General features: G+C 39.7%; 2 protein-coding genes across 2 annotated transcripts; both read right to left on the bottom strand.

Annotated features, from left to right (window-relative positions):
* Positions 1-2,392: 2,392 nt before the first annotated feature.
* On the bottom strand, positions 2,393-5,180 carry LOC129093024 (titin-like). The gene is made up of 5 exons (XM_054600890.1): positions 5,120-5,180; positions 4,328-5,032; positions 3,860-3,982; positions 3,729-3,772; positions 2,393-3,621 (listed from the first exon to the last, which is right to left on the bottom strand). Exons 1-5 carry the CDS (start codon positions 5,175-5,177, stop codon positions 3,502-3,504), a joined length of 1,050 nt encoding a protein of 349 aa, XP_054456865.1. The 5' UTR covers positions 5,178-5,180; the 3' UTR covers positions 2,393-3,501.
* Positions 5,181-10,378: 5,198 nt separating this feature from the next.
* Positions 10,379-12,369, bottom strand: LOC129093025 (uncharacterized). Its single transcript, XM_054600891.1, has 5 exons — positions 12,306-12,369; positions 11,496-12,203; positions 11,290-11,415; positions 11,158-11,198; positions 10,379-11,020 (listed from the first exon to the last, which is right to left on the bottom strand). Exons 1-5 carry the CDS (start codon positions 12,358-12,360, stop codon positions 10,901-10,903), a joined length of 1,050 nt encoding a protein of 349 aa, XP_054456866.1. The 5' UTR covers positions 12,361-12,369; the 3' UTR covers positions 10,379-10,900.
* Positions 12,370-12,665: the final 296 nt, after the last annotated feature.

The following is a 12,665-nucleotide window of genomic DNA, read 5'->3' as shown; positions in this document are numbered from 1 at the left end:
TGAAGAGAAAGTAAGGGACAAAGACAAAGACAAGAAAGACATGAACATAACATTCCAGGGAGAGAGAAGCATAACAGGGAAGAAGAGGCAGAGAAACAGAGGGACACAGGAGGAGAGAAAGGAGGAGAGCACAAAGACAGGGACAAGAAGAGAAGGTAATCATTTTACAGTACATTTCAATATAATTCCTGTAACTACTTGAGTAACCTGCTGTTATTTTGTCACAGAGACAGAAGTCCATCATTAACATCTACCAGAAAAGTCCTGCTGGATAACCAAGGTATTGATGCCCATTTTATCAAAAAAAGTTGACAAAGTATCTTTATTTTCATAAACAAGATGATATACAGTATGAACTTTTGTACATACTTTATATCATATTGTATATGAAAAAAGTTAAACTCTTAATATGTTTTGTATTTATTTTCTTTGTTGTTTATTTTAAAGGTGCAGTTCCAGATATCTACACATCACTGATGTATGAAGACCGGTGAGAATATTTTGCATTTTGACATACACTGGTGTTATATCCGAGACTTATTTCTCACATTCTACTCTTTATTTAGTGCAAGTATTGACAGGTCCCTTTGTGTTAAAAGAACGGATTTGAAGGGCCCCCTAGCTAAGTTCGCCTTGGGCCCCCAAATTACTAAACCCGCCACTGAGTGACTGCATCCACCTCTTATATTCATTTTATTATCTCTTCTCAACACATACAGCGGGTAAAATGAGTATTTAACGCGCCACCATTCTTCTCAGTAAATTTATTTCTAGAGGTGCTATTGACATGAAATTTTCACCAGATGTCTCTAACAACCCAAGTAATCCATACATACAAAGAAAACAAATCAAATAAGTTCAGAAATTAAGTTTTGTGTAATAAAATGGAATGACACAGGGAAAAAGTATTGAACACGCTTACTGAAATTTATTTAATACTTCGTACAAAAGCCTTTGTTGGTAATGACAGCTTCAAGACGCCTCCTGTATGGAGAAACTAGTCGCATGCATTGCTCAGGTGTGATTTTTGGCCCATTCTTCCACACAAACAGTCTTCAAATCTTGAAGGTTCCGTGGGCCTCTTCTATGAACTCTGATCTTTAGTTCTTTCCATAGATTTTCTATTGGATTCAAGTCAGGTGATTGGCTGGGCCATTCTAGCAGCTTTATTTTCTTTCTCTAAACCAATTGAGAGTTTCCTTGGCTGTGTGTTTGGGTCCACCCTCGTTTCATCTTCATCATCCTGGTAGATGGCAGCAGATTTTTATCAAGAATGTCTCGGTACATTTTTCCATTCATCCTTCCTTCAATTATATGAAGTTTGCCAGTGCCGTATGCTGAAAAACAGCCCCACACCATGATGTTCCCACCTCCAAACTTCACTGTTGGTATGGTGTTTTTGGGGTGATATGCAGCGCCATTTGACCTCCAAACATGGTGTGTATTATGGCATCCAAAGAGTTCAATGTTGGTCTCATCTGACCAGACTATAATCTCCCAGTATTTCACAGGCTTGTCTAAATGTTGTGCAGCAAACTTTAAACAAGCTTCAACATGCTTTTTCTTCAGCAATGGAGTCTTGCGTGGGGAGCGTGCATACAGGCCACGGCGGTTGAGTGCATTACTTATTGTTTTCTTTGAAACAATTGTACCTGCTAATTCCAGGTCTTTCTGAAGCTCTCCACAAGTGGTCCTTGGATCTTGGACAACTCTTCTGATAATTATTTTCACTCCTCTGTCAGAAATCTTGCGAGGAGCACCTGGTCGTGGCCGGTTTATGGTGAAATTATGTTCTTTCCACTTCCGGATTATGGCCCTAACAGTGCTCACTGGAACATTCAGAAGTTTAGAAATCCTTCTGTAACCAATGCCATCAGTATGTTTGCAACAATAAGGTTGCGAAGGTCTTGAGAGAGCTCTTTGCTTTTACCCATCATGAGATGTTTCTTGTGTGACACCTTGGTAATGAGACACCTTTTTATAGGCCATCAGTTGGAACTGAACCAGCTGATATTAATTTGCACTGACAAGGGGCATGATTGCTTTCTAATTACTGATAGATTTCAGCTGGTGTTTTGGCTTTCCATGCCTTTTTGCACCTCCCTTTCTTCATGTGTTCAATACTTTTTCCCTGTGTCATTCCATTTTATTACACAAAACTTAATTTCTGAACTTATTTGTTTTGTTTTCTTTGTATGTATGGATTATTTCGGTTGTTATAGACATCTGGTGAAAATGTCATGTCAATAGCACCTTTAGAAATATATTTACTGAGAAAAATGGTGACGTGTTCAATACTTATTTTACCCGCTGTACATGACATCACCTCATGACATGCCAGAAGGTTTTGTTTACAAAAAAACGGTATATATAGTAAGGCTCACAGACAGGCTTTGCTTATTCATTATCTGCATTTATTACCACTGTACAACATTCATGCAAGTTATTACACCACACTTGAAGCAACTGGTAGTTTATCTTCATAAAATGTAACAAGTCCAAAATTATTTTACATCAGAATCATTTACATGTTTAAAAAATCAGCACATCTACTTCATCATGAATTTGTGTGTGGTTTTTGAACACATTTGCCCATGGGATCCCCGCCTACTTCAAACCACTGAGAAGAGCACAGACCAAACAGACAGGAAACTGTGTTAACTTTGGCTGAGTTTGTCTAGGATTTGACTTTTTATAATAGCAGACTGATTAACAAAAGGGCCTTCAAATGCTGAGGCCAATGTATATACTTAAAGATTCACTTTGTCTTAGAGCCAATACATGTTGACTCTTAAAAAGGTCAGTCCAGTTTTTTTTCCTATTTTAGTGGTGACTGTCTTAACAACAAGTTATCTTAAACGTGCCAGGGGTGACGTGTCAGGTTCTGCTCGTTACATGCATGCAATGTCTTTTTAAAATTTACTAGGTCTTTAGGTTTACTTGCGCAACAAAACTACTTGATTTAGGTATGGGAAAAGATTATGGTTTGTATTATAATAAAATAACTACGCCAAGTGACACTGACCAAGTGTTAATATTTGACACGTTGGGAGTGAGAACGGATCGATCTTGAAGGTTGTTTGGCCAATGAGACGTTAATGCTTGATTGCCTTGACTCATCGTTCTGACGAAGGTCATACTTCCGCTTTGTAGTCCTGTAACTGTTCTCTCTCCCTCAGACCTTCCCTCCCTCTTTCTCTTTGTTTCCTCTTCTCCTTTATAAAACAGCGTGCATTCATACAGTTCTGTCTTACCTACAAGCATGAACATTAAGCATATGTTGTAAATATCTTTAACTATCTGATTTCCTAAAACTTGATTTTGTTGGAGAACAAAACATTTTTTAACTTTTTTACATTTGAATACAGTTAATGCAGTCCAAGCCAGCAAATTAATCAACAAATCTTTAGGAAAGGAACATCACTGGCTTCTTCAACCCATAGTCACAAGAAAGATAAGATGAGCAGTGTCTCATGGGCTTGCTTGGAAACGTGTCCACTTCTACTTCTTTATACTTGAGTACGTGCATTCAGTCTCGGTGTAGTTCCTTTGTCTTCTTGATCTGTTGACCCTGAGTTCCCTTACATCAGCATAATTGATGTTTTCTTCATTTTGTTCAACCTGATGACAAAATATAAACCACAATATTGGTTTATGCGTACAGAAACATTGCTGTGCCTGAATGTTTTAAATGGTAATACAGTGGTTCATCTGCGTAAAAAAAATACCTCTGCATTCGTTGTGGAGCAGGGTGAACCTTTTGCATGAGACTCTGAAAAAGAATAAAAAGTGGCCCGCACTATGAAACCGTGTTAAGTGAACACACATTGTCAGCCACAAAGAATAGTAGTTACAGTACCTGTACATTCACAGATGTTCCTCTTGTTCATCATGCACAGTAAGAAAACCAGTAAGACACTCAGGATGATGGTGAATGCTAATGCTCCACTCAAGAAATATACCAAGACAAGAGAATCCACCTCTGTATAGAGAAAGACACCAGGAGACATTACAGAGCTTTACCTTAAGGGGAGACACAACAGGTGAATAGGGTAAAAAGTGAACTGATAGATATCAACATGAATCGTCCCCAGTTGATGGCTTACAATAAGACAATTACACCTTGCCTGAAATTTTATGTTCAAACATGCAAATGGGAATCACTTAATGCTAACTTTTGGTGAATTAAGGATACATCTACGGACACAAATAGACAAAGGTGTTAATTAATCACCTAAATGTGTATTTTGGATATTTTGTTCCCCACTATTTTATGGAAGAAAAATAGCCCCCAATTTAAAAAAACCTCTGCTAGAAAGTCACTCACCCTCAAAGACCAGCTTGGTCCCGTCTCCAAACAGTATGTGTCCACACGAGGCAACAGCACAGTAGTAGGTCCCAGCATGAGACAGATTCAGGCTCTTCATTGGCAGGTTGTAGACACAGGTGTGTGTTTGTGTGTTGGGTTTCCTCTCACACTGATCATTCCTGCCTCCATGGGTGTAAATGAGTCCTGGATGAGATTCTTCAGAGTCTTTGAACCAGTAAACACTGTGTTGTCCATCACAGGTCCCAGTGTGAACTGTACAGTTCAGAGTCACAGAGCCTCCTGGCTGGATGGTCTCAGATGCTGACTGGTGGACCAAAGTTGGAACGTTCAAACCTGAACCCTGGACACTGACAAAAGTGCCCTGCATGAAATCAAACTTGTATGAATAGCGACTTGCGCAGTAGTAAGTAGCGGAGTCCGAAATTTGCAGATCTGATATCCTCAAGTGATTTTTACCTCCTTCAGCATCCAATGTGAAACGTGAATTATTGAATTCAGCATGAAAAACTCCTTTTGTGTCGTATTTGTAGAAGGTAGAGATGTGCCTTGGTTTTTGTCCCAGTGTCTGTTTGTACCAGAAAAGCCTTGCTGCTACAGCACCTTCATAGAAACACTGCAACGTCAATCTTTCCCCAGTTGTAACTGATAGAAAACGAATCTCTTGATTAACAGATGAGGAGAAATTCAGATCGGTCGTCTGAACTGAAGTGAGAGGAGAGACAAAGCAAGTGTGTGAGTGGCCACACACTTTAAAATATTCAACCTGCAGTCACAAAAAATACAACTCACCCATTTTCCCCAAAAACAAAGAAGTCAGATAAAAGACAAACTTTGGAGATGTCATCATGTTCAAATTCTTGTGTTGAATGAGAACATTCACGATCCCTTCTCCACTTTTCACTCACAAGACTGTGTTTGATTGGCCACCCAGAAGTGACACTATACATCCTACTTAGGAAACTTGATCACATGCTCACTGCCACCTTTAGTCTATTTAGTTTTTCTATCATCAGGTTCACATATTCAGAGTTACTTGAGGAACAAAACTGTTTAAATCATTGAAAAATGTCTTATATTTGTATCAAATATAAACACATGTGTAACGTGATAGTGCAGATATCATGACTGTTTAATAAAAACCCATTTTGAGCAATTCCATCCATACTTGATACTGATATACTCAGCTCTCTGTTGTAGCTGCAGTAGGGAGACATAACACTGTACTGTGTGCTATATTAAAAAGGGTTTATTTTTATATTATTTATTTATTTCATCTACAATTTTTATTTATCTAGACAATCTTGATTCAGGCCTCTTTATTCCCTAAGCTGTGTGTATCACTCCACGTGGAAAACTGTGTACAGGAAGAGGCGGAGCAGGACATGGATGGAAATATATCTACACGGAGTGAAATGTGCTGCAAGAAAAAAAGCCTTATAAAAACAAGAGAAATTAAATTAAATATTTCGAGAACCTTCAACATCTCTAGAATAAAGAATAACTTGCAATAACCTTACTTTATTATTTGGACATGTAGATTTCCTAAAAGGAGTTACCCTCCCCCTCAGAAACACTGCTCCTGAGCTGCCTGAAACGGCGCAAATTAATTCTGTCCTTCACTTCCGTAACTCTATGAAGTCATAATGTTACGAAAATAATTTGCACAAACCTCCGCTAGTTTGGCCCGCCCACAAAACAGAGAGACGGAGCTGGAGCTCTGGAGGAAGAGTTTGTTTAGCTGCCGTAATGTCGAGAAGACACTGTGTTCTGCTCTGAGAAAGGAAATGTTCTTTGTATGAACAAGTGGCTAAACTTCATTTTTTAATGCATTTTACCGAGGACAACTTTCAAAACTGGACACAGTTCAGGCTGGTTTTTCGAGACGCTGACTGCTGAAAGATGATGGCGGTTCAGGATGACAACCTGTAAGTAGATTTATTATTTGTGGATGATTAATGTTTAACACAACAAAAGTAGCTAACGTTACTAGCCTAGGTTAAAATGTTAACACAGTTAGAATATGAGGACTGAATATGTCCATCGTGAATAGTGTTCAAGTGAGGAGGTAGGTTTGTGATTACAAACTGTAATGTTACTACTGTCCGCTTTGGTTTGGCTAACTTTGTAGCTATTTTCATGACCCGCTGTTTCTGCTCTGAGCCACTGGGCTCCTTTCACTAAACTGCCAACAACGGGTCAACTAGGCACATCCCAGCATAAGATGAACAACGCAAATTTTACTCATAGCTAGACAGCCGGGCTGTATTTGTGTCATAAAATAATATTGTGAGTCTTTGTGCATGTGCTTACATGCATATTTGTTGTCTGCTGATTTTTCACTGGACATGACTGTTCAGCTTGATAGATGTTGACTGTTTTCATCTGTTGCAAATTATTTTTAATGAATAAATTTGTCTCCATCACAGGAGGACCCTGACCGACAACAGACCGTCCACAGTCTCAGAGGGCACGCAGACTTCTCAAAGGATGGTATCTGTTGGCACTCAGCTGTCCGGGGGTACTCTGAGGGATACTCATTATACATTTAATGCGCTTTTGTGTTTCACTTTTAGATATATTACATGCTAAGCTTGTAGACTTTTTGGGGCTATGGGGAAGACAGAGCGCTACAGTTTCATGAAAACTCCAGAATTTCATATTTCGGGCTGAGATTCTTGTAAACCTTTTGACTGTTAGGTTGTTCGAGCACTCTTTTATTGTAGGTTGTGTCTTTTTATTTATTATTATGAATATGAGGACCGGGAGCAACAACATCTGCAGGAACATCTGTCTATAAGGTTTATTCCAATAGCCAAAGAAGGGTGAATGCATAGCAAGGCCAGTTAAAACAGACCCCACATACAGCAGGTTGTAAAATAATATTTATTTTTTATAACAAACATGATATAATAAACATAAAATGTGAAATACCTTTAAAATACAAATAAGGAAGGAAGCATACTTACTTTAAAACAAAAAAAATACTGTTTAGATGCTATGCTTTTACAGAGTACGTCGGACCACCGACTCGGGAACTGGCAAGATGTCTTGGTGGCTGTGTAGCTTGGGGAACCGACCTCTCTTTCTGCCCTACCTCCTTCCTGGTTTGGCTGACTGGACACTGAGAGGCCCTCTAAAGGCCAGGCGGCTTTCTAGGAATGGGCTAAGGTCCACGGCAGGCTGTGAAACGGGCTGTGGAGCCGGCTGAGACGCAGTTGATGGGCAGGCTGAGAAGCAGGTTGATGGCTGATGGCTAGGAGACTGATATCTAGAAAGTTGGAGGCTAGCTGGTTGATGGTTGGCTGGCTGACGGATTGCTTATGGAGAGGAATGCTGGGAAACAGGAGTGTTTAAAAATTCCTTAGCCCAGTGGCGTAAAGAACTCTTCAGCCATGGCATAGTCGAGGCCTCCTTTTGTTCGAACATAAGTGCAGCCTCCTCGTACTCCCTACTAGGAGCTCTCCTCCACTCCCCATAGATACACAGGAGAGTATAGCACAACTCGTACAATTCTTCCTTAAACAGAACTGCTGGGTCCATATTGGCGGTTGGTTTGTACTGTCAGGTTTTAGTAGAGAAGCAGGAGATGGACCCAAATGCAGACATAACAAAAGGAACCGAGGGATGATTATACAGGATTTTAATGAACAAAAGTCCAAAACAAATCTTACATGGGGGTGATGACAAAAGCAATAACAGAACGTACAACACAGAAAAAAAAGTTGAGAAACAGGAACCAGGAATATCCAGGGGAACGAGGCAGGAACACAGCATACATAACAGACGAACCAACAACTAGCAAACAAAAGACAGGACTATAAATACACAAGAAACTAATCAGACAACAAGACACTGGTGGGTGGACATGAGGGCAGGCTGAAAGCTGATAGGTGGGAGAAACACAAGGGAACAGAACAAGGCTGACAAGACTAATACATTACAGGTGTCTACAATCAGGGACAATTACAAAAGCGGGAAAACATACAAGGGCAGGAAGTGAAATAAACACAAGAGGCAAGGGACTTCAAAATAAAACAGGAAACATACTAAAATAAAACCAAGATCGTGACAATTACAGTATTAACAAATGTTTCTTTTTTATTTAAATGTTTATTATTTGAAAATAAAGTAATTTGGAGGAAAATAAACCATTTTCATTCCTTCATTAGTTCTTATGATCTTGTGTTATAATGAAAAAATTGTGTTCAGATGTAGTTTACACAGATTTAATTATCTGTAATAACAACTTACTCCTCTTCTATACTACACATTAAACGTCCATAGTCAGCTCTGTATATGTTGTGGATAATCTGAAGGTTGTATGAATTCAAACAGTTTGGATCGAGGTCAGGATGGTGAACCATGCATGTAGGAGGGACTGGAACCTGGTTGTTTGTTTCAAAACCTGATGAGAGAGGATGAGGAAAATAAGACACTGATTTACAAGAAATACTGTGTTTATAATAAAGCAAATAATGACTCAGGAGGCAACATCACTTAATAGGACAAATATTAATCCAGGAAGCAAAATGTTTCCTTCAAATAAATGGTGTGATTATATTGTTGTTAACAAACATAATTCCAGCCATGAGGGGATTGTTAAATGCAGCTACATTTTTGCAGAAAGGTTACAGTTAAGATGGCATTTTATAGCACTGTTGTTATTGTGTAGTGCTAGTGTTTTTACTGTATACAACAGAAATCTGTAATCTCTAAATCATCTGATTTAGAGATTACAGTGTGTAATAACATGTGTTAGTAGCTAATTTACAGGCAACGTGAGTGTAATTCTTCGCTTTTTAGATAAAGAGAAGGACAGCATAGGCCTAAAGCATAATGCTAGCATTAGCTACATAGTGCAGTAATTGGTTAAACTGGTAACAACTCACCACTGTGAAACGTCTTGGTTGTGATGGTTGTTTGGGTCTATCGGCTTCTTCCTCCTGACTTTAATAACTGACTCGCGTTCATACTGATAGGGCAGCACAGATGATATCTCTAATCTAAGATAAAACAGTGTTTTGGGGCTCAGGGAGCCGAATTCTGTTTATGGTAAGGGATGGGACATTTCCAACACATGCGCTGCGTAGTTGACCAATCACAACAAAGCGGGAAAGCTGACCGATCAGGGCAGACTTGGCTGTCTGGGGAGGAACAAAGCGCTCTAACAGATCGTTTCACAGAGAGGGTGAGAAGAGGTAATGCAGGACAGCCAGGATGAGAAAACAAGGCGGGTTTTGAGCATTAACGCATGTAAACATGTAACTGTAATTTGAGATAAAAAATATGCACCTGAAAAAGAGCATAATAGGGTCTGTTTAAGATCATAAACTAGAGCATCATGCTTTTAGGTCAATAAAAAAAAACTTCCTGTGCCAGAACAATTGAGTTTCACAACTTGTTGTGGTGGGTGAGGTCAACCACATTCTCTGCTAAACGTCAGAAGAAGCCCCTGAATTGAACATGGACACACAAATTGTTTCAAGCTCAAAATGCTCCAGATTTTGATAATCTTTATTTTTATCATTGATTACATAAATTTTACATTCAAAAACACATGTGATTTGGTTATAAAGAACAACAATGAAGATGAACACAAAAATATAAGATGATCTCGTTCCTCGAAGCATGGTCACTGAATCTGAGCTTATATATACTGGTTATGTCATAAAAATGTATCTGCTGAGGAGACTAAGGTCCTTTGGAGTGCAGGGAGCACTCCTGAGGACCTTTTTTGACTCTGTGGTGGCATCAGCCATTTTTTATGCAGTGGTCTGCTGGAGCAGCAGCATCTCGACAGCTGACAAGAAGAGACTGAATAAACTTGTCAGGAAGGCCAGCAGTGTGCTGGGGTGTCCACTGGATACGGTGGAGGTGGTGGGAGACAGGAGGATGATGGCAAAGCTATCATCCCTGATGAACAACACCTCCCACCCCATGCAGGACACCCTGGCAGCACTGTACAGCTCCTTCAGCCACCGACTGCTTCACCCCGGTGTGTGAAGGAGAGGTACCGCAGGTCCTTCCTTCCAGCTGCTGTCTGCTGCTCCCAGCAGACCACATGACACACGACACGTGCAATACAATACACTGTGCAATTATAGCTATAATAGTTTTTTTCTGTCTGTAAATATAATACTTCAGTTATTGTTCATTTTCTACTGTTTTTTTATTGCTTATTTATAATACTCGTTTTTTATTTCATTTTTATTTTTATCTTGTCTTTCTTTTACTATGTCTCTTGTGTGCACTTTACCCTATGCTGCTGTAAGCCTGCAAATTTCCCCGCTGCGGGACTAATAAAGGATTATCTTATCTTATCTTAAAAACATTTATTTGTAAAAATGAACCTATATACAGAGTTGAAAGATAACCTGCTTCAGAACACACAGACAACAAAAGAGTATCATAAATATGCAAATTAGCTAAGAATAGTGAGATTTAATGTTGGCTGCAGACTGCAAGGAAGGTATCAAATCATATTTATTTCAATCTAAGATACAAATCTACATCACATTTTAAAGAGAAAACCCTGTCTTACTCAGAAGTACAAATGTAACATGTCCAGTTTTACTGCTTTACGCTGTAGTACACACATTCACTCCAGGTCTGATCCCGCTGTCCTGTTGATCTGTTTTGCAGGTGGACACTTAAAGCCGCATAATACAGGATTACAGCATGTTGGTAACCCTGGTAACAAATCATATATCAGATGAAGAAAATAAGATTAAACAATTTTCAGGAAACATTGTTTCCTGAGCATTGTCCAATTTAAAAAAAGAATCTGAATTGTAAATCAGCAATTCATTTAACAGTTTTTTATTCACCATTGCATTTGCTGTGGGGGAGCTGGAGATATTGTGTGAGTCTCTGGATGTGAAAAAGAAAAAGAATAGGTCTTTAATTCAAAAGCCAAATTCAGTGAACACAAACTTCCAGATACAAACAATGCTAGTTACCTTTGCCTTGGAAGCTGTTTGTCTTGTTCATCATGCACACTGAGAGAGCCAGTAAAACACTCAGGATGGTGGTGAATGTCAAAGCTCCGCTCAAGAGATACACCAAAACAGGAGAGTCCGGCTGATCTGCAGAGAGACAAACAGCAGAAACATGTCGCATGCAAGCCCAAATGAGATGCAACAACCTCTGCTAGAAAGTCACTCACCCTCAAAGTCCAGCTTGGTGCCGTCTCCAAACAGTATGTGTCCACACGAGGCAACAGCACAGTAGTAGGTCCCAGCATGAGACAGATTCAGGCTCTTCATTGGCAGGTTGTAGACACAGGTGTGTGTTTGTGTGTTGGGTTTCCTCTCACACTGATCATTCCTTCCTCCATGGGTGTAAATGAGTCCTGGATGAGATTCTTCAGAGTCTTTGAACCAGTAAACACTGTGTTGTTCATCACAGGTCCCAGTGTGAACTGTACAGTTCAGGGTCACAGAGCCTCCTGGCTGGATGTTCTCAGATGCTGACTGGTGGACCAAAGCCGGGACTTTCAAACCTGAACCCTGTACACTGACAGTAATGCTCACCGAAATGTCTAATGTGTATAGATAACAACTTATGCAGAAGTAAGTAGCTGAGTCTGAAACGTGCAAGTCTGTGATTGTCAGGTCGTTCTTACCATTTTCAGTATCCAAGGTGAAGTGTGAATTGTTCTTGAATTCACCGTAGAAATATTTATTTTTATCATACATATAGAAGGTAGAGATGAGCTTTGGTTTTTCTCTCAGCGTTTGCTTATACCAGTAAAGCCTTGCAGCAACAATGCCTTCATAGAAACACTGCAACGTCAAGTTCTCCCTTGTTTTAACCGACACGAAATCACTCTCTTGTTGAATGGATGAGGAGAAATTCAGATCGGTCGTCTGAGCTGGAGTGAATTAAAGAGACAAAGCAAATATAGATTTAATTAATTTGGTAGAATTAAGCGTTATAAATGAGCAGTGACCATACACTTGAAGTTTGAACTCACCCATTTTCCCCCAGACCAGACATGTGAGATAGAGAGCCAACACTAGAGATGTCATCGTGTTCAATTTTCTGTGAGAAATGAAAAACGGTCACCCTTTCTCCACTCTTGGGAGACGAGACTGCGTTTGATTGGCCGACCTGAGGTGACACCAAACACTATGGCCTACTTCAGGAAACACTACAGGTTCACAGCCACATATGATGTGGGACAGTTTTTTGAGCACCACAATAGCTAATATTCATTTCCATTTATTATACTGACTGGCAGCAGGAGTCAAAATAAATCTTCTCCCCCTTTGATTTTTTTGCCGCGTAACCCCTCCTCGATCATGCCGTACTCCGTTGGGGTCCTCACCCCAAA

Source organism: Anoplopoma fimbria, chromosome 7 (genome assembly GCF_027596085.1).
Source record: "Anoplopoma fimbria isolate UVic2021 breed Golden Eagle Sablefish chromosome 7, Afim_UVic_2022, whole genome shotgun sequence".
Lineage (NCBI taxonomy): Eukaryota > Metazoa > Chordata > Actinopteri > Perciformes > Anoplopomatidae > Anoplopoma > Anoplopoma fimbria.
Note: the sequence above shows the minus strand (reverse complement) of the source record. Positions and strands in the feature narration are given on the sequence as shown.